The following is a 27,106-nucleotide window of genomic DNA, read 5'->3' as shown; positions in this document are numbered from 1 at the left end:
TGGGCTTGGCTACCTGCTCTCTGCCATTACCCAGCAGAATGGGCTGAACATCAGTTTTCTTTAATGTTTCTTTTGTGTGCATGTGTATGTAATAGAATATAAGGTTTCTTGGATGGAAACATGTTGAGTCAGCTAAGATTTACTCTCTCTAAATGAACCTCAAGAATAGGTACTTAGTACAACCTAAGAGACTCAACACTAATGTTTCTTAACTCCACCCACTCGACAAAACAAACCATTGCAGGACTGAGGAGATAGAAGGGAAACTTCAAAACTTCTTGTTTTGTCATTACTCCTTGCAGAGCTCTTGTGTATCTGTGCGGAAACCAGGTCTGAGCCTGATAGGAGCCGGATTCAGAAAACCTTACTTAAGTAAAACTTCTCCTGACACAAATAAATACAGAATGAAGACCTGAAACATATTTCATCTGAAAAAGCAGTACCTCAGGAATCACTAGCAACAGGATTTCAAATTGCATCAGCCACGTACCTTATCTATTACCATGCAAATCAGAATAATGCAATACAACTCAGCAGCTTAGCGTAACACCGGCCCCAAGAAGAAAGCAGGAAATGAATAGGAATACAATTTCCTTAACAATTCACTTACAGGAATTATTTTGCAAGACCTTTCCCATGTCCTGGTAGAAGATGAAGTCTGAGGGTATGGAAAGAGTTGGGCTGTTTTACTAGGCCTCGTCACTGCCCATTGCCTTTTCCATAGGGGGAAGGTAGAACTTCTACTTACTATGCCACACAGAAACACCAGGAAAAGGGCCAGAAAAAGTATGTTGCATGCTCAGCACTACCCTGCCTGTTGAGACTGAGGGAACAGTAATTTTGTTCAACCTGCTGTTAACAAAGTTGTTCACCAAACCATTTTTATTTCACAGCTGATCGTAGAGAGCTCCCCTCATGCACCGCAGCTGCTCACCTCCTCCCCTCACCAGAGGGGTCGTGCCGGTGCACTGCTCGTCAGCTCTCCAGGCAGCATTTGGGGGATGGTGTCCAAAAAGGAGATGGTGTGCTTCTGTGCTTGTTTTGCTGTTCCACCAGCAATGTTAATCTATTGCCGCTTGTGTTTCGTTCTGGAGCCAGGGAGTAATTTAGAGTGAAAATAAATCAGGATTTGTGGGGAAAAAAAATCAACGCTTTTTTCACCTAACCCACCAAAGAAAGCTTCAGGGAATACAAAGATACTGAAATAATGCATCTTATTACTGAACCAGATGGAAATGTCCCTTCAGATATGCCTCTTCAAACCCAGTTGCACTCTTTTTCCTTGCTCCCACCTTTTCCTGTGCTGCCACATATCCATCCTATATAGAGAGTTACAGAAATGTTCTTTTCAGCTCATCACAACTGCCACTGCCAATGGAAGACATTTGGGGCAGGTGTCCATTGTCTCTGTTGCGCACACGCACACCCACCCACACACACACCCCCAACTTGTTCCAGGTGAGCTCAGTTATCACTGGCCAAAACAACCTTCAGCTGTAGATCACCTACCAAGTGGCAGCTGTTCAAATGAGACCACACCTATGCCCAGTTCTTAATTTGTAGCCTAAATCCATCAAGAACTCAGATTACATTACCCAGATAAATGTAAAAAATGTTTTCTAGGAAATTTATGATGGGTTTCCTTAATGTCAGGATGCAGGAAGTAGTTCCTAGTACCCTTGTTTTACAGCCCTCAAATCACATTTCCTGGAAGAAGGGTAAAGTTCAGCCTTGACAAGGGCAGTGCTGGCCTGAAGCCCCTCCTAGCTTTGGCTCTGTTTTGTATATATGTTTTCACCACTACAAACATTTTTTTACTTCATATGGGCCTCAGCAAATCTTTATCCTTTAGATACTCAACCCCTACAGCTGTAGACACAATAAAATAGGTAGTGCTGAGTAGATTCTATAATGAAAAACTAAATGATTAGAATTTGATGAGGAAGTGTGAAATAAAACACATTAAAAAGCATAAGAAGGTGAGACAAGAAATCGATCTCCCATTAAATTCATTGGTTACTTTTTGTCTGACTCTGAATGTTAAAAGCATCAATTACACACATAATGTACTCCTTTAGAGTCTGATTCTCTGTTCAAAGCCAGCATGCAGTACAGAAAATGAATTAGTCCAGCCATCACTCAGCAATGAGAAAGGCCCTGTAGGTCTCTCTAGGATGGCTTTAAGAAGTGCTCCACCAATGGAGGTCAGAGGGAAATTGCATTATATGCAGTTCAGTAGGAGGAAGTGATCTTGAACCAGCCTATTTCACTTCAGGCAAGCTCACTTGGTGCAGAAGATATGAAGCTAAACTTGGGAAAAGCCATAAATATGTTCAGGATGGAAAGTAAACACATGTTCCCATGAGATTTGTCTTAATGGATGTGACCAGAGGATGTAAGTGAGGTACAACAAAATGCATCCTTCACGGTGCTTCAGTAAACCGTGGATACAAAAGGAGCAGAAGAAGCTACTTGTGTATATTTAGGACAAGTAGGTACACATGTGATTTCTCTTAGTCTTTTTTCACTAAACTGTCTTAGTCATATGTGTGTATCTTGAAAATGTGATTTTAGATAACAAGCATACAAAGATGGCACATTTGTAGGGAGGGGCCATTCTTGACCTGTGCTCTATAGCCATGTTTGCAGGTTCCATAAGTCTGGTATGCTTCACCTCTACCTCTGACAGTAAGATGCATCTGCACTGAACTCACATGGTCTGAACAATGGTAACTGAGGGCTCTGGTCTGTTGTTGAGCCATCTCTCAGGACCGGGAGGGAGGGAAGCTTTCTGGTAAGAGACAAGCACAACACCTGGCTAGAAACGGCTCTGCGAGTCTCTATCCCTAAACTGACAGAAATTTAGGCAAGGAAAAAGTGGAGCAAATGTAACTGTCACTTCTTTCATCCTCCTTGGTAATTCAGTGTAAGCACATCTTAAGAAACAGAGGTAGAAAAGTGCTCTGAAAAGATAAATGATGCATCTAACTTCAGCAAAGCCTCCTTCTGGTGTGTCTGAAGATGCTGCAGTGGCTTGTTTATGTTGGCGTATGTTCTAAATCATTCGCACTTTGTTTTGAGAGCCAAACATGTGGCCCACATTATTTTGGGTTGCAAACCACAGGCACCCATAAATGCTCAAAAGAAGCTAAATGGACAGAGAACAATGAGTTCTTTAACAGATCTAGACACCCCTCCTCTTAAATCCAAGACTTCAAAGTCAGTTTCAGCTGTCCTGGATTGTCCCTTGCTTGTAAAGAGCCTGTAAGTAAATTGTTAATTCAGAAACCCCTAGGTAAGATCAATAATGGATGAAATTTGGTTTTAAACCTTGTTCCAGTACTAGCTCAGCTCTAGAGTGCTGGTAAATTAGGTGTTACTATCTACCCATGTTTATCTTTTTTTTTGTGACCTCCGTCAACTGACGAGCAAAATGATAATTAAAAAATCCTCTTATCAGTTAATTTGTTCATTTTGCACTAACTTTCTCTGTTCCCCTTTGTACAATAGCTGCAATATAACGTTGTTTCAGTAGAGCAACGCTTTGCAAATTTGGCTTAAGGAGACACTGAGCAAACAGCTTTTCAGAGAGCTGTCAGAAGGGGCAGTTTGGTTTCTGTGCAAGCAATACTCACATTCCAAACTGCATTAGAGAAAAGCTGGTGGGTTTGTATGCATTTTTATTATCAGTTCCAGATTAGGAATCTGATGCTAATTTCTTCTTAAAGCCTGTGTTTGCAGTAGAATTTATATTCTACAACAAAAAAGGATTGTGACGTTTTTCTCTCACGAGCTCTTTTTTTTTTTTTCCTGGCTTTACTCCAAGGACCTTTTCTGCTTGTTTGTTACATTCTCAAGATGAAGCCCCCGGTGGTTACAGCAGTGCTGGTAGTACTGGTGCAGGTTTCTCACGGTTTCCCTGCCTTGTACCATCGAGGCTGGTGGAGGCTCTTAAGGGAAGGAGATGATTGCGGAAAATGTGAGTTGGCACTTTGCTCTGAGCCTAAAGACTGTCCAGCCGGGACTGTACTGGACCGTTGTGGCTGCTGTCCTGAATGTGGAAACGTGGAAGGTCAGATCTGTGACTTGGACCAGGGTAATCATTTTTATGGGCAATGCGGGGACAACCTCGAGTGCAGGTTGGATGCTGATGAAGCCAGGTTTGGGGAAGTCCCTGAACCCCAGTGTGTGTGCAAGTCTCAAGAGAGCATCTGCGGACCCGAAGGGAAAACCTATGAGAACATCTGTCAATTCAACAAGGCTTATGCAGCTAAGAGAAATATCAGCATGAAACATAAAGGACCCTGTGAATCAGGTAACCTGTACGGAGTCACTTTCAAACTAAAAAACCTCATTCCAATTTTTAGATATGTTACTGGATGCTCTAGCCTTAACTTCATTGAGCAAATGCTACATTTTTGTTCTAATTATTTTGTTGCAGTACTACTTTGTGGAAAATGTGGGTCAGTAGCTAATACTTGTAAGTTATAAGCCTCTGTATTAACCCAGTGGATTTTATATCACATGGCAACCAGTAAGATACAAAGAGACTAAATCTGCTTTAAAAGAGCAGAGAATATTTTTTACAAAAATTGTGTGTGTAGTTGGGAGTGGATGAACAGTTGGAACGTCTGGGAGTACTGGACAAATAATTACTATTATATGAAGACTGATCTGATATTAAAGTGGTGATTGCAAAGCAGACCTTACTCATGTGCATATGTGTACACGCATGCATGTATGTACCTATCTGTATATATATCTAGTAATTAGTGAAGTAGAGGAAAAGGAAGATAGGGCTTAATTAGTAGGTCTATTGTTTTAACAAAAATGTCCAAAATAATCTAATTAAGGAATCATCATAAAATCTAGGTTCCTATGAAATGGAAATCCATATATTAGAACAAAATCAAACAATTTCCCTAAAGACACTTACAGAGCATGAATATTTCTCTACGATGACTGCTAGTGGAAGGACTCTTAGCCAGGTTGTAGAGGGGAATGCTGTCTGCTGCTCATATGCTGTTCTCATTCTTCACATTATTACAGGTCCTTACTCCTAGGCACCTTTCACCTAAGTCAGATAAATATAAAATGAAAAGGAAAAAGTGAACAGTTTAGTGACTGTTTGTTTTTCAAATGAGAAATGTTTTTTCTTTTAAAAAGAAAAAAAGGAAGTTCATGAAATATTTTCTCATATGAAATCAGTAGAAGAGGTTTCTGAGTCACAAATGGCTCACAGTTGTGGGAATCCAAACTTGCATCTCTGGCAAAGGTCCATGTATGAGAGTAACTCAGGTCCATTTCACTCTCTCCTTGCTAGCAGTCTGTTGCCTCCAATTTAGACCATATGCTGTGCTTTTATATTGAATGAACGCTGGACATTGAATACTTAAGAGGAAGAGTGATGAGCAGCTAATACCAGACTTCTTTCCTCTTTTTCTAGTTGCAAAAGAAACATCCATTGAAGAATCCCATATTTGCCATTAGGGCATTAAGCTGGGAAGTGAGGCTTGTCAGTAAAGACATTCAGAAAACTCACTGCACACCAGCTCGTGGTATGATTGAAAGCCTGTTTGCCCTTGGGTAATTTCTCTTATTTGGCATGAAAATAGCACTAGTTCTTGCAAGGTAACCCTTTCAGGGAGATTTCAGTTGGAAGTGCCATTCAAGTAGCAGCTGATGTTACCTTTGCAGCAGAGAAGGTTGCTGTTCTGGCTCACAGGCTTAAAGCAATGGTTTGCTCTAATTAATTAAACAGACCTGGCCAAAAAGCATTAATTTGGCCTTGGAGCTACCTCTGAGGTGCGTAACACTGCTCATCAAGGAAGAGGAACAAGCTCAGCTCTTCTGCATGCAGGCATCACCCTCAGTGTTTTCCCACTGCTTCCCTTGGTTCCCAGAAAGGCTGGCCCCTCTCTCCAGGAACACAGAGGAATTTCTTGGTATGACTCAGCTTGCTGAATTGTACAGAGGCCTGGGGATAAGCTCACAGCCATCCCACTGCTGTGCAGAGTTTACTGAAGAAAAATGGGGGCCTGTCACCTTGGCTGTTGCAGAGAAGAGCACACAGATGGTGCGTGAGCCCAGCTGCAGCAGCACATTTGAGCCTGAGGTGAGTGCTGGGCTTGCTGGGGTCAGGGAGAAGCGTCCCTCTTCTCAACTTCTCTGAGCAGCTGCTGACCACGTTTTGTAGGCTCTGTTTTAGACCCAGAAGGAGACATAGAGCTGCTACCATGGGGGCACGATGCCTTGGTCCCCTGCAGGAGTCTACCAGTAAGCCCCTCCTTCACGGCAGCTCTCTGAAGCAGCAGTGGGCATGTGAGAGTGCGCTGTGATTCAGACTCTCTTTTTTCATGGCTGCAGCTGATGACAAAAGGCAACAGGGAGTCTGGCTCCAAGACCAGCAACCTCACCATGGCACTCGCTTTCCACTGACTCCGATTTGCATGAGAAACAAACACCAAACACTGTGGGGTTTTGGTACCAATCTATAAATATAACCTTCAGTCAACTCCAAGTACTTTGTTTTGCTATTTCTCCTTCAAAGCATCTGCTGTTTCCTATTGATGCCAAAAGGATTAATTGTATACAGCAACCAATGAATAAATAAATAACAATAAACTCCTTTCATCAGAAGAGCACAGCCTTTTATCTTTCGTCTATTGCCAGAAAAAAAGGGAAGAAAAAGGCCTAGCTCCCTAAAGTAACCCTGAAAAAAGCCCTTCCCTTCCTAAATGTTAGTTTTGATCAGTTTATCTAATAATTTACCAAGGTTACTAAGTACAGTGAGTATAAACAGATTCTCCACGCATAGTCTATCCCCATTCAAAGCTTTACTGCTGATGATTTAATGAAGTAACAGAACTAGCGGTGCTGCTCTTTGAAATTAAATGTAATTATTTAAAGTTTAGATAGAGTAAAAAAAAAACAACAAAAAACCCAAATCTGCCAAATTTCCTGCCATTTTCATCAAATCAGACATAGATTAGCAAAAATGAATGAGTTAAGAAACAAAAAATTGGTACTATATAATGATTTATTCTGTGATGGTATTGGGTTAAAGTCAATTATGAAAGGTGAAACAGAATTTTGATTTTTCCTGGCTTCTGGTTTATGTTTTCTGTAACACAGGAGGGCAGTTCATGAACAGAATTTTAAAAGGCAAGGCACAACTACAGCACATTCACCTCCAGACACTGAAGCATCAGAATGCTGTCTATAATTATCAAGAAAAGATTATCTGCTCCAGGAATCAAAATGACTGGTTAATCATTCCAGTAAAGACCTGTTTTTAAAGAGACAATTTTAAAAAACAAAACCAACCAACCAAACAAACAAAAAAAAAAAAAAAAACCACACAGATATGCATGGGAGAATCTGGCTGAACACAAATTCTGAAATGTTCATAAATGAAGTTTGTACATTGCTGTTACAATATTAAATCGTGACTTCATTTTTCTGCTTTGACATACAGCAAAATGGTGTTGTAAGATATTTTTTTTTATTTCTGGAGGCACTTCAAGTTTGAGTAGATAATGCAAGTATTCATTGTGCATTCAGATTCAGAAAAGGCAGTTTAGTTTGATCAAAATTGTGGTCTTTCCTACTTGCTGTAGGTTTGATCTCAGGTGAAGCCAGTCCTTGTGAGCCCAGGTCCTGGAAAGCCTTAAGTACTTGTATAGAGGTACGCAGCTGGGTGAGACCTGGGCCGTATTTAGACGTTTCCATCCGAGCTACCAAATGGACTCTGCTCACAGTTAATGAAGAAATGGCTGTTTCTAGCATGGAAGTAGTATCTGTGCACGGTAAACGGTGCTAGTCAAATTTCTCATATGTCTGTAAGATAGATTTGTAATTGAGATCCTCGTGTCCTGGAGGCTAAGGATGTGTTTATGTGGTGTCATGAAGGCAGAGCCCGCAGCCTCACGTGGCTGAGCCCTGCCTGGCACACAGGCGGGGCTCTGCTCTTGGGAATACCTCGGTCTTGTCAGTATTGTCACAGGACACCGGCCTTTGTGCCAGAACAAAGGTACTAACCAGTCAACACCTGCCTGTGAGCAAGTTTGTATGCTGCCTCTGTACAGAAACAATTTAAAGAACTAATGTGAGTCAATGTAACGTTTGGCTTTCTTTCTTACACCTGAAGCTTAACTACAGTGGACACATCATTAAAAGCAGTGCCGTTGCACTGAGTTTTAATATTTCAAAGTGTGTTCTGATGTCAGACCCTGTGTTCATAGGCAAAAAAATTCTCATCCAAGATACTCAGGCAATCCTGATTTGAACATGAGATTTTTGCAATGATATAGAGGTTCTGAATGTACCGTTCTCATGAAAGAACAAGCATTTAAGGGCTAATAAATTTGAAAACCTTACTTTTGAAGAGTACTGGCAGTGTTTAATGAGGAATTAACAAATGGGGAAATTGATATTTTCCTTTATAATTGCTTTTCAAGTAATTTTGGTAGAATATATTTGATACTTTCTGCACAGTTATCAATTCTTAAAAACTGACACAGATACAAGAAACATTGCTTGAAAACCTGGAACAGGATGTTACAATTTCAGATGCTGAAGCATAAATACTGTACACATTGATTCAAATATTTTGAGTCAAAGTATATTAATTTTTACTTGAATTTTCTATTTCTAATTATTTGGGATATGTACAAAAATAAAAGCAATAATTAAATAAAAGTCCGAGTGCATCAGATGATAGGTTTTTTTTATTTAGTGTCTGCAAATCCCTGATTTGGCTCCCTCTCGTGGTTAATGTCAGCTTTTTATTTGAGAAAAAGTGGAAGAGAATCATTCAGAGACAATAAATAAATGGAGAAGGAGGTTGAAGGTAAAAGAATAACAGGAAAAAAGTACATGGTAATCTGATAATTATAATAAGCATAAAAACTTATAAAGTAACTGGATTACTACTGTTGCTCATGTCTCCTAACACAAGAACATCAGACAAAATTGATAGCAAGTGAGGATAAATGTGAAACCTATTAACGCTGTTATTCTGTAACTTGCTGCGATGCACTCCATAGGTTATGGAAAGAAACAAGACTTTAGCAAGTTGAAGGCAATGAGGAAGACAATTTTTGATAAGCTAGTGATCTCAGCATTTTAGCTTTTAAGCTAATCAAAACGTAACAGAAATGAAGTACTACTGTCCGTGATCAAGTTATTCTGTGACGGTCTGCTACAGAACTTCTTGTACTTTCCTCTGAAGGTCTGGCAGCTAAAGTACTGGCTGCTAAAACGATGGGCCTAGCCCACGATGACAGCACATAGGACACAAACTACACTTAAGTTCAGCTTAAGTTTCACGATCGTGTGCATAGAGAAAGGACAGGCATGTACTTTGAAATACGTGTCTTTAAAATACCTGTTCGCCCTTAATGGGACACAGTTTTCTGAGTTTTAAAAGCTGCTCAGAATCATGTGGCTCCTCATAATGCGCAAGACTAAAAACATGAGAATTAGTTTTATCAAGTAAAACAAGAACTCACGTTATACGCTTTTGTGTTTATGCTGTTCACTGTCTTCTAAACCAGTACTCTGTTGGGTCTTTGCAGCTCCTGTGATTTCTATGCCACCCCAGGACGTCCAGAATTTCACAGGCAATGATGTCATTTTTGGCTGTGAGGTGTCAGCCTATCCTATGCCACACCTTGAATGGAAAAAAAAGGGGAATAAAATGTTTCTGCCAGGAGATGATGCCCATATCTCAGTACAGGTAAAACTTGCATTTACCGTGTCTTATGGTTTGGAATGAGGAGTAGGGGTGCTAAGCAGTGAATTTCTCCTACAGGATACAGTACTGTTGTAATAAATAGAAATCCTACAGGGGCCCTATGATTATGTAAAGAATTCTGACTTTGGTGAGTGCAGGGATCATTGCTGTGGCAGTCCAAGCAGAAGGAATAACAGGAGGGCCACCATCCATCCATCTTCAGGGAAAGAAAAGATGCAAGATTCTCCTTACATAGGAATCGTTCTGGAAAAAAATGAATTGATATAAAAATAGAAATGTTTAAGCTACTACCTAAAAGAAGGTGCATTGTGGGAAGGATGGCTGTTGGCAACTGTTTTTCTATTCTTGATGCTGAAGCATAATTCTGGCAGATACCTCAACTTCTCCTCTGCAAGATGCTGTTTCTGGAGACCTGCCATTTGGGTTCAGTCCTTGACGTGTTCAAAAAGCAAACAAAGAAATGTGCTCATTTTATGGAGGATGCTGTGTTTTAATCTGAGGGGAAGTAGTAGAATGGCATTAGATAGGGCTTTGAGCAAATGCAGAGATAGGCTGAAAGTTTGAGCTAAAATTAAATCAAAATGCTAATTTTTTTAAATGGAAATAACATTCTGGGGAGAAAAGCTAACAAAGCCAGATGTACTGGCAGACTGCAGTAAGGCTGAAGGCTGTATCAGCATGCCTCCGCTGGTGGGCAAAAGAACACGAGCAGACTGTGTCCCAGGGAAGTGAATGGCAAATCTAGCTTTCTGGATACACAACTGAAAAGCTAAAAGATCCAATGGACATGGGACACAACCTGAAAAAAAACATAGAAAAAGCACAGAAATACCTTATTATAGTACTAAGTATCTAAATTATTTAGAAATGTATCCAGATCCATGCAAACAGAACATGAATATATGTGGAATTAGTGGACTTAGAAACAACGGTGCATGGAGCCCCATTCGAACACTGGTCAATTCAGAGCCTAAACCGAACCTTGTTAACTTGTCTCATTAGGTTAGAGTGAGCACGACAGCATCTCCATCAACACTTATCTGTTTTGTATTTGTATTATTTGTTTGGAAAACAAAGCTCCCCCCATTAAGAGGCTTTGGCACGAGCCAGTTGAAACTGATTGTCACAAACTGTGAAAACTCATGCTCTGTCTGTTAAAACTTGGATGCTGAGTGTCAGCTTGGTCAGGCCCCTTGGCTCAGGCTCAAACGCCACTCTCATCCTGAAGAAATTAATGAGCTCCAGAACAAGTGGCAGTGCTTTGAAGCAGCAGCAAGAAGTGGTGCCAGGACAAGAAGCATGAGGACTGCTGGGAAGCAGAAGCATCAAAAGGACCAGGAATTAGAGCCCTGTGAACGGCACTAAAGTTTAAAGATCTAAGCAGGGGAAGCATGAACTGAGAGTCACAGAGAAAATAGGAAATTAAAATATATGGCAGCAGAATTAAACAGAGAATCAAAGCATGATAGCAGTGCATGTTAAACAAAAGCAAAGTTTGGAACAATGTTTAAATCTGGACACAATTATTTTGAAAACTATTATCACGTCTCCTAGCTACTTCACTATTTCTTTCTCTTCTAAAAGGCAAGAGGTGGACCTCAGAAGTATGGTGTGACAGGCTGGCTGCAGATTCAAGGCCTCAAAAAATCAGATGAAGGCATCTACATCTGCCATACCAAAAATAAGTATGGTGCAACATATGCCTCTGCAAGATTGAAAGTCATTGATGGTATATTGTGTTTTGTTTTTTTATTTGGATGTGAAGAATATAAAATGTTTAAGAAAGACGAGCAGCCTGCAAAGGGTATGGGTTTGTCAGAATGCAAATGCAAATTAAGGATATGAGAAATGACCTAGAGATTTCCGTATTTTAAATTTTCTGTCTGCTTTTCTTTTATGTCATCCTTTGGAAGAGATTCAGTTCTAGGTATTTTTAATTCAGAAGTGCCTATGAATTCTGGAAGAGAAAAATACTGACATGTTAATATCATAATATTTTGCTGCAAATGACACCATCTTCCAGAAAAATAGCTGAGGATTATAGCCACAGATCTGAAACATATTATTCTGTCTTCCTCCTAAAGAAGCCCTTTGATGTTATTAGGAACTCTGCACCCAGAACAACTGCTGGATCTGAGGCAGTCTTCAAACTACGGCAGTTCTGTTTATCTGCTTATTTTTCCAAAAGTTAGGATGGCAACAGCCGTTGTTCCTTACCAACAGCATTCGGAAAGATATAAGAAACAGCTTTACATTGTTTGCATTGGGCCCAGTCCCACAGGCTAACATCTTTCTGATGCCAGTGAGAACTGGGTTTGCTGGCAAATGCAGGATACAGATGCTGTCTGTATTTGCCTCCCAAGTTAAGGCTTTTTCATTTGTCACTGACCCTGTCAGTGGTTTTCAAAGCTTTATTAGCTCTGCTCGTATTTTTGGGTCTGTAGGATTTGCAGATGATTGAAGGCATAGTTCTTAACAAGGACTCAGAAATATTGAGCTTGCTGTACTTATCTAAAACTGTACTCTCCTCTTCATTCCTGTTTACAGCTAATTTAATCTGGATTCAATTATGTCTTGCTGTGCAGGTTCACCTTCCGCATTTGCATTTACTGCTGGCAGTAGAAGTGCAAGCTATGACACTGACTACGGGGACTACTATGACTATTCGGATGATGAGGATGAAGAAGAATATGAATCTGGGGACTATGAAAATTGAAACGACTCTGAATAATAATTTTTATACAGATATTGTCCAATACTTTTCACAATGTTATATTTACTAGTATTCTCTGTGCTGGCAATGGCTCCTCTGATAACACACACTCACTCGTGTATCCCACCTGCCTGGAGTTCAGCTTTGGCTGAAGTGTATCATGTTACTTACTAGAAATAAGAACAGTTGTAAGTTCATACATTTAAACTGTTAAATAAAATTCTCAAATGTGTACTTGTCTATTGAGTATCCTGAAATGACCAAAATTTATATTATTTTTTAAATGTCTATCATTCTACAATTTCTTTAAATCATTCTAATTTGCCTACCAAAAATGTCATTAGTCAAACAAAATTTTCACTGTGTATCAATTTCTATTTTTTTTAATGTACTAAGAAATATCAAGAGGTTGTTCACACGGCAACAAGCCTAGGTCTGAAGGTTGAAAAGAGTCTTTAATCTTCTTAGTTCTTATTTTCTCATAAGTTGCAGCAAGATTTTTCTTCTCATTTGAAGTTTTCCTTATTTAGTCTCACCATGGGTGAATTACTTATCTTTTGGGGGGCTATTTTGTTTACTTTTAATAGAAACTTGAATCACAATCTTAAGCAAGTGAATGCTGTTTTACTTGCAATACCCAGAAAAGATTTCTTGTGCATCCAAGCAGACAAGCACACCCTTTGACTTCTTTTTATAACAGTTCTTGAGCTACTCCTACCAGCATCAGCTCCCTCCCACTGGCCTAGGCAACAGTTTAAGATTTGGGATTGCTATTTATGTTCTGAAGAGGCAGGAATAACTGCAGTTTATGGAAGATGGCTGTTCCATAGCTCGGTGCATACCTTTCAAACACACGGAAAGCCAGTATTTGTCCTTTGTCTTGTTCCACTTTGTCCTTGTCTGTTCTGAGGCTTGCTCCAGTGTCTGTACTTTGTTCAACTGAAGTGCTACAGCATTGCCACAGTTCTGGAAATGCCAAGCAGGAGAACAGGCTTTTCTTTCTGCAAACCACCAGAACACACACACATTTTTCAAACTGTCCCAGACACTTCTTGATCAGCATGAGCCAGAAGAGCGAATCAAATGCAATTCAAAAACACAAGAATGCAGAATGTCAAGTGATCACCCTGAAAAATGTCTGTAATTGCTTTTGTTAATTATATACATGAAGGCTGGCTCTGCACGAATGGGCGATGGAAGACACCCAACTATGAAAACCACTTCTGGAGGGCCTTTACACCTGGTGGTTCCCAGTGGCCGAGGACAGATGAATAGCAGTAAGTTACTGAAGTCTCTCATTAACAAGGAAGCAAAAGTTCAGGCATCTTTATTTTAAGCCTCAGTATTTGTAATCTTTATCCAATGCACAAAAACATGCAGTGATTACTGTATATTTTTTTAATGTATATACAATGCCTCACAAACTCCTCCAATAATTTTATGTTGTTTTGTGCTTTTTTGCCATTATGCATATTTTTTCCTGCAATTTGAATAAGAGATTGGCTATAGACTGTGTTTGCCCTGAGGTGTTATTGAGCTTTGTACAGGTAACAAACAAACATGGAATAGATTCTTTTGTTTTAGAGTTCCTGGAATATTGTCAACTCATGAATACAAACCACACCACTACATAACTGAAAAGATTAATAAGCTATAATTAGGAATATGAAATGACTTCAGATTCAACCACTGATTTTGCTGCTTTGGGCTCTTCCTGGTCTTAGTGTTATGTATAATAAGGTTTTGTGTTTGTTCGCTATCTATTACTTTGAACATAAAATTGTCTGGTAGGAATCGTATTTTTAAGTGGGTGTTTTTTGTTATAACTATTTAATCTACAGTCATACATTCAAGAACAATTGCAACCTGTGTTGCAAATGAATGAACTGGATTACTAAACCACTCACTAAATTGTGGCAATGTATATTGGCATAGACTTGAACGTGGCACAGAAAATAATCTTGAAATCATTAGCCATAGAAATAAATTCGAGTTCTTCAGGGCCTTCTGCAATTGCTAATGTAATGTGAAAAAACAGAAAGAAAACAATAGTTGAATGAGAAAATGTGTACCGAAACTGTATCAAATACTAGACTACGACTGTTTGGCCTGATGAACTATGTCTATGTAAAAAAAATAAAACAACAAACTAACATTTATAGAAAAAAAGGTTCTAAATTAAACATATTAGATTTGTCTATGTTTTTTCTTATGTACTTAATAATTTCTTGTCAATTATCAGCTATTCTTTTCAGTAAGAAAACTGCATGTTAGGGACAATCCCAATGTAATACAAAAAAAGAAGGCACATTGATACCCAGAACGTTTGCTAGTTCTGGGTTTGGGGGGGGGGGGGGGGAATGTCTGGTTTTGTTTATATGTTTTAATCAACTCACTTAAACATAAAAAGTATGGAGAAGATTCAGCCCTCTCTAAGCAGTGTGGCAAAAGAACGGATCTAATTGTGAATGCATTGCCTGTAGCAACAGCCCTATTCACATAATCCAAAGTAACAGCAAATTCAGGAAATGGGTGTTATTCCACCTAGCAGAAAATGAGACGCAGACTTGAGCTGGAAACCATAGGGGAGGGAAAGCTGCAGGGAGGTCTCGGAACTGTATCTTGTGAGGCACATTTAAAACATTTCAATTCAACTTCCGTTGAACAAGCAAGAATTTTGTTTTTATCTTCCATAGAAGCAAGATTGAATTTCATGACACAACCTCCTCCTCCTCAAGCATCTTCACCGTGTCATTTCCACCTCCCAAGTAAAGATAAATGAATTGTATAAAAACTCCTTAATAAATTACACTCCTTAACACAGATTTGCCCTTTGTGCCAGGACTCTGACATAGTGTGAAGTAGTTCCACAATCTGACGTTCTTACTTGCTATGTTAAATCTCAGGAGTTAGGTATTAGCCTAGGAATCCGTTACTTCTGTAGCTAGACCACTTTATTTTTCCCATAAACATAATAAGGCTATAGTTAACAAACTGGATACAGAAGTGTAATTGCCTGCATCTGAGAGATTTAAATGATTAAATCAATGATTAAACTACAGTATATGCTCATCTGTCAACACAGAACCAAGACCAAGGCTAGAGAGGAATGTGTGTGTGTTTCTCACTAAGAGAAAACACGCTCGCTCTACACCAGCTGGAGACTGGCTCAGTGCTGCAGAAGTCACTGCTGCAGAAGCCACAAGCACTCACTCATGCTTAGCTACCTGTGGTGTCCTTAGATTATGCACAGCTCTTCAACTGTTTAACTTATTAAATGCATTTCTCCATGTCTTTGCATAGCTTAGTGGCACAGGCTAGGTAATGGCCAATCACCTGGAGCAGCAGTCACAGTCATTGCTAGAACTGCAATTAATCACAGGGTCATGGTCTTTAAAGGACTTCCTCTTACCTGTTTGACCAGAGCTGCTTCTGGTTCTCTGGACAGTTTAAAAATTGCATAGCGTGTGAAAGTTTCCCACAACTACTGCATCATAATTTATGGCTGACTTTTCTCACCCCCTGTGTCACCGTTTCATTCCATATCCCTCAGTCCTGGACATTCCTCTGTTTAGATCTGCCCCTCTGCTTTCCTTTGAAATCCTTTCTGTCCTCTTTCTTCTGTGTGTACCACAAGCCCTTTGTCTCTGATTCTCTAGCATGCTTTTTGACCTTTCCTTTCCTGCAGCCTATGGCTAAGGATAAATAGTTCTATTTCTTCACAGGATAGAGGATGAAAAATTGGGCTAAGGCATTGGACACAGGACTGAGGCTCAACAATTAGGGGACTGAGTAATCTCAGCCATTTGACTTTTGAAAATGCCATCCTCCAGCGTCAGTTCTGAGAGTGTGAGAACAAGAAACTGTTTAAAACCATCTTCCATTTTGATTTTGCTTCATTCTCCAATAATTAATGATAGTCTTTTGTACAGAAGCATATGATTCAGGAGTGATATCATCATTTGACTGTGATAGTTCATGTACAAAGAAACTACTATTCCTGCCTCCATTAGATTGTCCTAGCTTTCTTTACCCAGCTAAGAATACATCAAATTCTTTTTTGGTCTAAAGCAGCTTCCATTTTCAAAGGAACTCTACCAGTTTGGCCCTCATCTACGGGGCTACCAGGCTTCACGAGAATTTTTGTCATGTGAGTGATGTAGCAGGAAGGAAATGCTAATAATGCTACATAAACTTTCAGGCCCCATGTCTTCTGTCAACCACAATTAAAATGCCATGGACTACAAATCACTGTGGAGTTCAGAGCAAGGGAGATTGAAGCGAAAGTTCTTCCAAACTATGTTAAATTATCAAAAAACAATGTGCCCAATAAGAATTTCAGATTTTTATTTTTTTTTGCATTATTCGTAAAATCTGTCAGTTAACTACAGCAATAGTCCTTGGATTTTCCGTGGCTAGGTTTTTTAGGTTTCACTGCTCCTAACTTGCCCCAGCTTGTGTTGGTAACAGTTCCAGTGTTTGCACATTCAAACTTTTTTGCTGCTTACTCTGACACTTCATTTGCTGTTACCTGAGCCTCCTTCCTCCCTTTGCCACTGATACCAACAGCATCTTATGATGCCAAAAATAATACACTTTGTTGAGTTTTACCCTGGGCCCTGTTTGGCGCTCCACACTGCACAGGACCACTGCTTACCTTTAGCAGGACAGGGAATACACAAATGCTTCTCTTATTTTGGCTTTTCTCATATTTCTTCATTAGTGTCAAAAACATGTTGCTCTGTGACTGCAGATGGCACAACGTTGTACATACATGCAGTCTGTAACAACCTCTGTAACCCAGGCCATACACTTCACCAACTTCCGCTCCAAGACATGCACCTACCATGTCATCTTTTAGGAAAACGACCAGTCTTAATCCAATGACAAGGAGTACACCATTCTTTGGTGTAAGTCCTTCTTACAGGCAACTGGCAGCATGGCTTATTTTGGTTCCAAATTTGTCCAGCTTCAGCTTATAGTGGTTCAAATCAATTACACCTTTTTCTCCCAAATTAAGTAGCTGTCTGCATCAAAACACATTTTTCCTATGATGATACCTGTAGACATTGTTGAAGTCACTTCATGTCCTTATGTTGGGTAATGTCAGCATTGGTCTTCTGTCTCATTTATGTACAGTGTTTTCCTCACCAACTTTGAATTATTCCTTTAAAGAGAATTTCAGATAAAATGCTGTCTTTGTAGTACTTTAACTTAAGAAGCAAAATATCTATATTTATTTAAGAGTTCTTGATGTTGCAGATGTCACCTGTTACCTGAACCACTGGTTAGCACAAGTGGGATTCAACCCTACCTGAAAACTGAGGCAACTATATTCTGTGTAGTTTAGTTTCATTTCTTCACATCTTCGTAGGCAGTTGTAGAGGGGGATTAACCCTCTTCAAGGGTACCTGAGCCATCTGTCTATTCAAATGCATCTGTAACCATCTGTGCGGTCTCTTTTGCCTTCTGGATTTAAGCAGATATTTTTTTCCCTCTCAGCACCCTCCTCGGGCTCAGCCTCCTGACCTCAACCTTCCAGCACTTTCCTAAGTGGAACGGAGCAACCTGCTGCTGCCTTGGTCTGAAAACTGCCTCAGCCTTGGGTTTGTACACCTTGACAGGCACTGATATGGCTGCACAACAGTGGCCGGGCCACTGACTGGGTGGTCATGGTCTATGACTACTGGACTTACAGATGTATGAACCCAGTGTTACATTGACTTACACCCCCTGTGAACGGGGATATTCTTGTCCCTCCTGGGGGCTGTCACCCCCAGCTCCCGTATTCACTGAAAAAAGCCTTCCTTTCGCCGCTGTTATTACAAGAATTGTCAAAATATGAGGGAGTTCTACCTTAACCTTCATCACTCGAGGCAAAACAGCGGCCTTAACTCACTTCCAGCCGCACTTGAACGCAGCACCTCCTCTCAACGACGCCCTTTCCAGTCAGGACTGCGCCATTTCCCCGCCCGCCCGCTAGGACCGACCGTGGCGGCCGCAAGGACAAGATGGCGCCTCCCGCCCGAGGCGCCCACCTGCCACCTGCCAACCCCCGGTCCCCGCGGGCCGGCGGCGGTCCCCAGCCATCCCCCGGCCGCCACCTCCCGGTTGCCACCTCCCGGCCGTTACCGGCCGCCCGCTCCGCCCCAACGGCCGCTCCCCCCCACCTCCGCTCCGCCCCAACGGGCGGCCCCGCAGCGGCTCTGCTCTGCCCCCTACCCCCGGCCCCTCCCCGGCGCCGCTCGGGAAGATGGCGCTGCGCGGCCAGGTCGGTGCAGCGGGGGCTGCGGGCACGGCAGGCGGAGCGGGGCTCGGGGACATGGCCAGGCGGGCAGGGGGCGGCACGGGGCTGCGGTCGCGTTGGCCGGTGGGCTGCGGAGCGTCTCCCCGCTGGGCAGCGAGGGGTGTCCGCGGAGCCGTGGTGGCCGCGGAGGTGGGAGCGGCGTGGGCACGGTGGTCTCGGGTGGGCTGCGGGCTGGCAGCGCTGTTGGTGGCTGTGGTGGGAGTTGGGGCAGCGGTTGGGCGATGTCGGCGGCGGGTCGGGAGGGCTCGGTGCTGGGGCTGCGTGAGGGTGGCGGCGTGGTGTGTGTGCATCCCGTGCTGTGCGGGTGCTCGCCCGGCTCCGTGTTCGCTTCACCTTGGGTCTGCCCCACGGCCGTGTGAGCTGTCAGCGCCTGCCTGAAGGCGTTGGGGGGTTCCCCGCTCAACTTCAGCTCTGGAAGCCAGAGGCAGCCTCGCTCCGCGACTGTCCGAGGTGGGCGACAGCGGCTGGCAGCAGGGCAGTGATGTCTCCAACAACAGAGGAAGAAGGGGGGGACGTGGGGGAAGGCAAGGGGCCTCGCAAGACTCTTGTTGAGCTTTCCTCCAGAGTCCCTCATGGCTTCGCTAGGTTGGTAGCAGCAGGCTTTGGAAGATGAAGGAGGCCATCTTAAGCATTTCTTTAAATATTTGGGTATCAGACATGCTGCATAAAAAAGGGAGCACGAAAATAGCTCCTACCACCACATTCTACCTGCAGGGCTGCCTTTTTGACTGGCATCTCGGCCGCTGGGCCCGTCCTGTTGCTCCTACCTAGAGCTGGTGGAACTTTCTTAATAGAACATTTTCAGTCAGAAAATGCTGATGAAAATCAAAATGTTTGTGGGAATTTGTCAGTGTCAGCAAAACTTTAATCAGGAACCTACCTGGTTTGCTGCCAGTTTGCTTGGCTCCTTGGCTGCCTGCCCGGTGGGTTGCTGTGGAGCCGGGCCCCCAGCATTTCTGGCCCTTGGCTCCTTCGCAGGCTAGCAGGAGAGCTGCCAGGGACTCCTGGGAGATGGGGACAGAAGTATCTGGATAATTTTATTTAGGTTATTCTAGAATTTTATGAAAGTGTGATGACCAGAAAAAAATTAACGTCTTACTTCTCTCATTAGGATGTGAATCTCTTGCTTGGAAAATGTAACACTTCCTTGTGATCAAAAGTGCCACTTCTTGTGGCAGTCCACTTCTGACGCATGTAAAGCAGTTGTCATTCAAGTGCTACGTGCTCTTCATTGGTGCTGTTATGGTTTTCTTAGGAGTCATCATTGGGCTGTTGATAAGGATTTGAGTATAGGAGGTATCTGAAGGCGTCAGTTTCACATTCTGCCTCACAGTAAAAAAAAAAAAAAAAAGGGGGGGACAATGTCAGTCTTCTGTTTTCTTGAAGAAAGTATGTATGAATTTTATAGAGCTAGTGTAGACTTCTTGACACTCTCTTGACTTCTCATTGATTTCTCTTTTTTTTTTCTTGTTGAATAATACCTCTGTTGCTTTGCTGAAATTCTGTCATAGAGAAGATTGTTTTACTTGCTGGATTTCACGTTGTGTTTGTTGGTGTCACTGTCAGAATCGAGGAGAATCAGCCCATCGCCTCGGTCTCACACAGAGCCTAACCCAGAGGACAAGCTCCTCGGCAGTCTGAGAGTTGTGAGCAGTTTCTGACCATACCTCCAGCCTACCCATGAGGGACGTTATCATAACGTTCTTTTGTGACTGGATGTATCCAGACAGAGCATTTCAGAGATCTGAAGATCATCAGTTTCAATTTCCAACAAGCCAACTTTTATTTGAAAATCGTCTAGTTTTTGTTCAGGGATGCTTTAAAAAAAATCATTGTCCTTTGGATCAAGTGTGATACTTCACAGTTTTAACATGTCAACAAGACATTAATTCTTATATTTGGCCTAAATTTCAGTGTAACCCTAATATACTAACAGGGTGCATTAAAGCATATAAGTTCTTGAAATCCACTTTTAGTTCTTCTTGTAGAAATTATTGCTTAGTGAGCTTATAAATAGTTGACTATTTTAATGTAAGTTAGTATACTGATGGTTTCAGCCTCGATGGTTGGGCTTACATCCTAGTTTTCTACTGAGCTTTTCCTGAACTTCTTGCTAAGTTACCTTTGACCAGATCCAAAAGTCAAATTTCAGATCAAATGTGGAGGGTCTTTAACTTTTCCTCATAATGATACAATAATTTGAATCATGCTTCTCAAGTTGTGTAGGAATTGTTCCATTTCAGAAAGATTCATTGTAATTTATGCCTGAAAACTGTCTTTGTTAGATGTTCTTATTCCCACATTATACCCCCATAATGTGTTTTTGTGTTGTATTATGTTTTCCTTAATGTGAATGCTTGCATTTTATGAGCCTTAGGTTTCACTTCGATTCAAAATTCAGAAAATTCAGAAAAAGATCAACAAAATCAAGGAATCTATATATGCAAAAACAAAAAGAAGAAAAATAGCAGAATGACCCTTTTATGATAAGAAACATGTTTCTAAGGAATGACATGCTTGGGTTAACAAAACTGAATGTGTTTTGGTTGCCAAAGACACTATTATGGTCTTGGATTTTTAAAAGGCGTCTGAGCTATGATAGAAGTGATGCTAGATTGTGCTAAACCAGATCTTTTATTTCAAGTACAAAACATCTTTTCAGAAGGGCTGGTGAACAGGATTTGGGTTCAAACTTTTAAATGAGGCTGGTCAAATACTGCATTAGGCTTATTGGTGTTCTTTTTTCCCCACCTCTTTCTAGGCCTTGCTCAAGTCATGAAATATTCACTAAGCACCTTCGAATGACAGGGCCAGTTCTTGATGAGGGTTTCACAGGCTTTGGAAAGCTGATGGATGCTCAAGTTTCTGTTTGTGTAGCAGTTTCCAAAACCTGGCCAAAAGGTTCATCTCTCCTGTGAAACTGTCACGAGTAGATGTAAACCGTATTCTTGACAGTGGAGATACTTTTTTTTTTCTTTTCCTTTACCAAAATGCACTTTTCAACTTTGAAGTGGAGAGGAATTTTAGCTCCTCTGTTGGTACTATTGCTTCTGAATTGTCCTATCTTTCACTGATATTTGCATCCACAGATAAAGACTGCTAATTTTTTCTAGGTGTAGTACTTTGATGAGCAGTTAAAGCTTTTAAAATTAAGCTTACCAGAAGTTTTCCAAACAGCGTAACTCAAACTGTTCACTATTCTCCATCTTTTTTTATTTTTTGGAAAAGATGTGGATTTCCCATATGAAGACTCAAAGTAACAGATGGATTGAACCATATTATAAAACACTTTGATAGCTGAGAAAATAAGATATACAAGGTTGATTTTCAGAGTTCTTTTTATTTTATTGTCACAGAAAGCCTCTTCTCTTTTAGTAATTAAAATGCGAGTCGACTGGAAAGTTTAGCACAGGTAACAGTTCATATTACTGGTATGTAGCTAGTTTTATAAGCATTCAGAGGAATCCTTTGTGGTTGAATAATCTCCACAGAAATTTAAATTGTGTTCTTTTCTAACAGAGTCTGGCAGAACTAGAAGTACTATGTAACCACCTATATGAAGGAACTGATCTAGCACAGCGACTGCAAGCAGAGAAGGTACTCTTGGAGCTAATTAATAGCCCAGAATGTCTTAGCCAGTGCCAACTTTTATTAGAACAAGGAACAGTAAGTATCTGAAATACGTGTTATCCATATATGTAATTGGAAGCTCACATAGGTTTCCCAGTGATGGGCCATTACTGTGTCAGTACAATACCATCAAAACAGTTTTCCCTTTTTTATACATACTCTGTTTTGTAAATTTTTCTAGCAAGTTTCACATTTGGAGGTGGTCTTTGTAAGACTGACAACATGTTGCATTAGAGATGACATGGACAAAGGGGAAGAGCATCTTAGCTTTCAGTTTCAGTACTTTCAGAAGGTTGTAATCAGGTGGTGTGTTACCTCTAGAGCAGTGTTGGGACACAGTCTGGTATAACCTGGTATTTGAACATCACCTGCTCCTGTTTCCAGCTATCAGCTGCGATGGAAAAAAATTGTATAAAACACCCCACACCTTTAAACTGCTTACCTGTTGTCTGCTGATTTAAACCATTCTCTTCTCATCACTCAGTTCCATTTTTGGTCTTTAATTTCATGATTAAGTCTAGCTAAAGTGATAGGGGAGTTGATTCTGATTTGATAGTCCAAGGTGACCCCAGTATAGTTCTCATTGTTTTTCAAATCATTCAGAGACGGCTTTTAAGATGCTCTGGATGTTTGGGAGATAGCGGTAATACCTTGGAAGAACTTGCCAAATCCATTAGGTTCTAGCACATACTTAAGTAGTTTATTGAGCTCTAACATAATTTAGTTGTTAAAAAAAATGTTACACCTACAGAATTCATTATAGACAAGTATTTAAATATTTACATTTATCGAGGTATATTATGCCTGATCCTGTAATTTGTACAGTAAAAATTGTTTCTGAGGAATCTGTTTTGGGTCAGTCATTGAGCTCTGGATTGATTGTTTGACTGATGGATCCTTTGAACTGGGCAGCTGAATGAGAACAGTGAAGCTGTGCCCACGTTCTCAAGTCCGTGGTGTGGCACCTGCTGTGCCTCGGTCTAGTTTCTTGTGAAGCACTCCACTACACCTCGATTCATGGCCTGGATGCTGGAGACCGTAATATGAGAAATTCTGTAGTGCCCAACATCTACTCATTTTAGAAACAGTCTTCATGTACCTCTCATTTCTTCTTTTCATGTGATGTGTAGACAACTTAAGCACTTCGTTAAGAAAGTGTGTAAGGCATTTCAGGACTCACACAATTTCAGGTACTGAATTACTACATATAAGTGAAAAAAACTGTTCTATGGTAAATTGGAAGTCAGGCTGAACAAACTCTGAATGTTAAAAAAAAAAATGACAGCTTTATTCAACAGTTTGTATCATTTAGAATTACTTCAACAAAAATTATGATTTCCTGGAGTTGTCTGGTGTTTTAAACTATTAGCCGTATCTATAATCTTACGGCTTTTAATGGAACAAAGAGAACTTTCTACTGTGGTTTAGAAATCCTCAATTTTTAAAGGTGTTGTACATTTCTTTTAAAAAGAAAAAGAGAGGAAACGAATATCTTTCATGCAGGACTGGACCAACCATCTCGTGGTTCTAAACTATTAAGTAGTATAAAAGCACAGGTTTCAAAACTAAAAGAACTCCGCATATAATAAAAGAACTTAATTGACAAGTAGTTACCATCAAAAGGGGTAATGTTTTTAGGACTCCACCTCTGGTATTGGTTCAGTTGTGTTTTATGATTATTCATAATTAAGCAAAAATAATACTAAAATACATTGTATATAAACTTTTGGTATACATAAATGTAACCAAAACCTGATAACCACTGATATGACATTGTCCCTGCCTTTAATTATCCTACATTTAAATAATATTTTTTGATATTTTTTGTAGACATCATATGCTCAGCTTCTAGCAGCAACATGCCTGTCTAAGCTTGTAAGCAGGGCATCTCCATTACCCATTGAACAAAGGATTGACATCCGTAAGTACAGTTTGTGGTTAAAATTTCCTTACGTCAGTTGTATCTAAAACTTCATATTACCACTGAAACCATCCAGTGGCTAATCTGTTTTTTTCTCTAGGTCTCTACGTTTACCAAACCTGTTAGTCATTAGGGAGTCTTTGTGAGAGTGTGAACATAAAGGACATTACAAGTTCTTTAATCACTTCTCTGCAAATAATCTACATATAACATTTCTGAGTTTCAAAATTTAAATAAATAAATATGTTGGCTCAGATAACTTCACATTTTAACAAAAGTTCATTTTTGTGGACCTATTTTGTCTTTATCCCACAATATGATCAAGAGATTTAGTTCATATTTGTAAAGGATAAAAGTTGCAGATACTGCTAGTACACCTGCCAGTCTCTTACATGTAACATTCCTCATGATCAGCTCTTAAGATTTGCATTAACATTTGTGAAGTGTTAACATTTGTGAAAAGCATGCCAGGGCAGGTTCTTACTTGCAGGATTGAGATGTTACAGATTTTTCCATACTTTTAAGGATCTACGTTAATTTTCATAACCTAAAAAAGCAAGCAAGTATGTGTTGGGTTGAATAGTGAAAGGCTTTGCATGAGGAACATGAGAGTTGTTACAGATTTTTAGAAAGTCTGCGCTGTCGTATCAGTTCTGTGGATAGTAGTACTCTGAAATGCATGTCAGAGAATCCACTTCTGAGACAAGCTTTTTCGGTGTTCTTTTAGGTAAAAATCAGCTTTAATCAACTTCAATTACATAAATTTTAACAGCTTTTGGAACAGGTTATTCTGCTAGTTAGAGAGGAATTTCTGTAGCTGAAATGTATATTGCTCAAGGAAATACTCTAGGCTGAACTGAGAACATTCAGTAGGGTCTCTTGTCTGAGAAGACTTCTGTGTACCTTGAGCTGGTTGTGAGAGCTACAGTTACATACTGAATTAATCAGTGCCACATGTATAAGACCATAATGAAAAAATTACAGTTTTTTACCTTCCATCATTCCTTGAATTCACTGACTGTTGTCATTTGTGTCCTAGGATAGTGATCGTGTATGTAATTTGCTTTGTGTTACTAGATGTTTAGCTGTATTGAATGTTTTAACATAACTTATTGTATTAAACATAAGAATGTACCTTTTTTCAAATCCATGCCTTAGTTTTCTATTAGAACTGTATATTTTTTAATTATTTTTTTATTTAACAGAAGACTAATGTTACTGATTTAAAAATGCTTCTTTACAGGAAATTACATTCTGAACTATGTAGCTTCTCAACCCAAACTGGCTCCTTTTGTCATCCAAGCTCTTGTTCAAGTCATTGCTAAAATTACAAAATTAGGATGGTTTGAGGTACTGAAAGATCAACTTATCTTCAGAGATATTACTGCTGATGTAAAAAAATTTTTGCAGGTAGGAAACAATTGTTCATTTACGTATTTTTATGTTTAGAACTCTTCATTTTTTCATTGGCATGTTTTGTCATTAGGTTGTTTTTACTCTTGAGTGGAAAAGACGTGAAGAGAATTACTTAAAACAGAAGATGGAGAAGATGAAGATCAAGACTGGTGTTCATACTTGTGTATTGATGCCACGCACTATTCATAGTTCTGTCGAGTTTTTTTGTTGATTTTCTTTTTCCAAAAACACTTCTTCATACTGTGATTATAAACATCACCCCCTATTATCGAGCCATGCTATTCAATGCCTTCATTTTTTTTCAACTGTTGTGGAGATGTATTTCTGATAAGCTATTAGCTCCAGCTATTAGAAGACCTGATTAGAAGCAGTGCTACTGCACCATCTGAAGAATAAGACTGTCAGATGTTTTAAGCATTAATCTCAATTGTGCCTAACTGTTTAGTTCTAGAACTAATTTAAATGGTTGGTCAAAAAGATAGATTTTTAACATTTTTGGAGCATTTTTTGTTGTGATTTTTGTTACTGTTCTGTATAAGCAGTGGGAATTGACTAGCACTTCAATTTTTATCAGAAATCACTAGCTACCCCTGTGTCTGAGGCTACTGAGGAAAGCTTGTGTAAAGATAGAATTGCAGTATGCAAAACTGCGGGACAGTGTATATTTGTTTTGTGGTTAATCACAGAATCGTCTAGGTTGAAAGAGGCCTCCAAGATCCCCTAGTCCAACCTCTGACCTAACACTACCAAGTCCTCTACTAAACCGTATCACTAAACTCTACGTCTAAATGTCTTTTAAAGACCTCCGGGGATGGTGACTCAACCGCTTCCCTGGGCAGCCTATTCCAATGCCTAACAACCCTTTTGGTAATGAAGTTCTTCCTAATATCCAACCTAAACCTCCCCTGGTGCAGCTTTAGCCCGTTCTCCCTCGTCCTGTCACCAGGCACGTGGGAGAATAGACCAACCCCCACCTCGCTACAGCCTCCTTTAAGGTACCTGTAGAGTGCGGTAAGGTCTCCCCTGAGCCTCCTCTTCTCCAGGCTGAACAACCCCAGCTCCCTCAGCCGCTCCTCGTAAGACTTGTTCTCCAGACCCCTCACCAGCTTTGTTGCCCTTCTCTGAACTCTCCCGAGCACCTCGATGTCCTTGTAGCGAGGGGCCCAAAACTAAACACAGTACTCGAGGTGCGGCCTCACCAGAGCCGAGTACAGGGGCACAATCACTTCCCTAGCCCTGCTGGCCACACTGTTTCTTATGCAGGCCAGGATGCTGTTGGCCTTCTTGGCCACCTGGGCACACTGCTGGCTCATATTCAGCCGACTATCAACCAGTACTCCCAGGTCCTTCTCGGCCAGGCAG

The 27,106-nt window shown here is 40.6% G+C and overlaps 2 protein-coding genes and 1 long non-coding RNA gene across 9 annotated transcripts in view; 2 read left to right on the top strand and 1 right to left on the bottom strand.

Annotated features, from left to right (window-relative positions):
• Positions 1–9,561, bottom strand: part of LOC308177464 — a 29,256-nt gene extending 19,695 nt beyond the window's left edge. The window contains exons 1-2 of the long non-coding RNA XR_013939134.1: positions 4,937–9,561; positions 935–1,088 (exon numbers count right to left, since the gene is read on the bottom strand). This is a non-coding gene — a long non-coding RNA (uncharacterized lncRNA). The remainder of the gene's footprint in view (positions 1–934; positions 1,089–4,936) is intronic.
• LOC308177456 (kazal-type serine protease inhibitor domain-containing protein 1-like) lies at positions 1,086–14,665 on the top strand. 2 transcript variants are annotated; one of them, XM_080554784.1, is made up of 5 exons: positions 1,086–3,264; positions 3,827–4,315; positions 9,579–9,739; positions 11,342–11,486; positions 12,343–14,665. In XM_080554784.1, the coding sequence occupies exons 2-5, from the start codon at positions 3,859–3,861 to the stop codon at positions 12,471–12,473; spliced, it is 894 nt and encodes a 297-aa protein (XP_080410910.1). In that variant the 5' UTR covers positions 1,086–3,264; positions 3,827–3,858; the 3' UTR covers positions 12,474–14,665. The 2 variants fall into 2 exon arrangements, with proteins under 2 accessions (XP_080410910.1, XP_080410911.1); XM_080554785.1 differs by lacking the exon at positions 11,342–11,486.
• Positions 14,666–17,794: 3,129 nt separating this feature from the next.
• The window catches only part of RANBP17 (RAN binding protein 17), a 159,972-nt gene continuing 150,660 nt past the window's right edge, over positions 17,795–27,106 (top strand). For 4 of the 6 annotated variants that reach the window (XM_080554757.1, XM_080554761.1, XM_080554756.1 and 1 more), the window contains exons 1-4: positions 18,778–18,906; positions 22,297–22,443; positions 24,238–24,328; positions 25,572–25,738. In XM_080554757.1, the coding sequence (XP_080410883.1) occupies positions 18,793–18,906; positions 22,297–22,443; positions 24,238–24,328; positions 25,572–25,738 (519 nt within the window). In that variant the 5' untranslated portion in view covers positions 18,778–18,792. Of the gene's footprint in view, positions 18,742–18,777; positions 18,907–22,296; positions 22,444–24,237; positions 24,329–25,571; positions 25,739–27,106 lie in introns of those variants that run through there. The other 2 variants (XM_080554758.1, XM_080554759.1) reach the window with 2 other exon arrangements.

Source organism: Anser brachyrhynchus (assembly GCF_964034855.1).
Source record: "Anser brachyrhynchus genome assembly, chromosome: 14".
NCBI lineage: Eukaryota > Metazoa > Chordata > Aves > Anseriformes > Anatidae > Anser > Anser brachyrhynchus.
The sequence above is the reverse complement of the archived record's forward strand: the minus strand, read 5'-3'. Positions and strand labels throughout refer to the sequence as shown.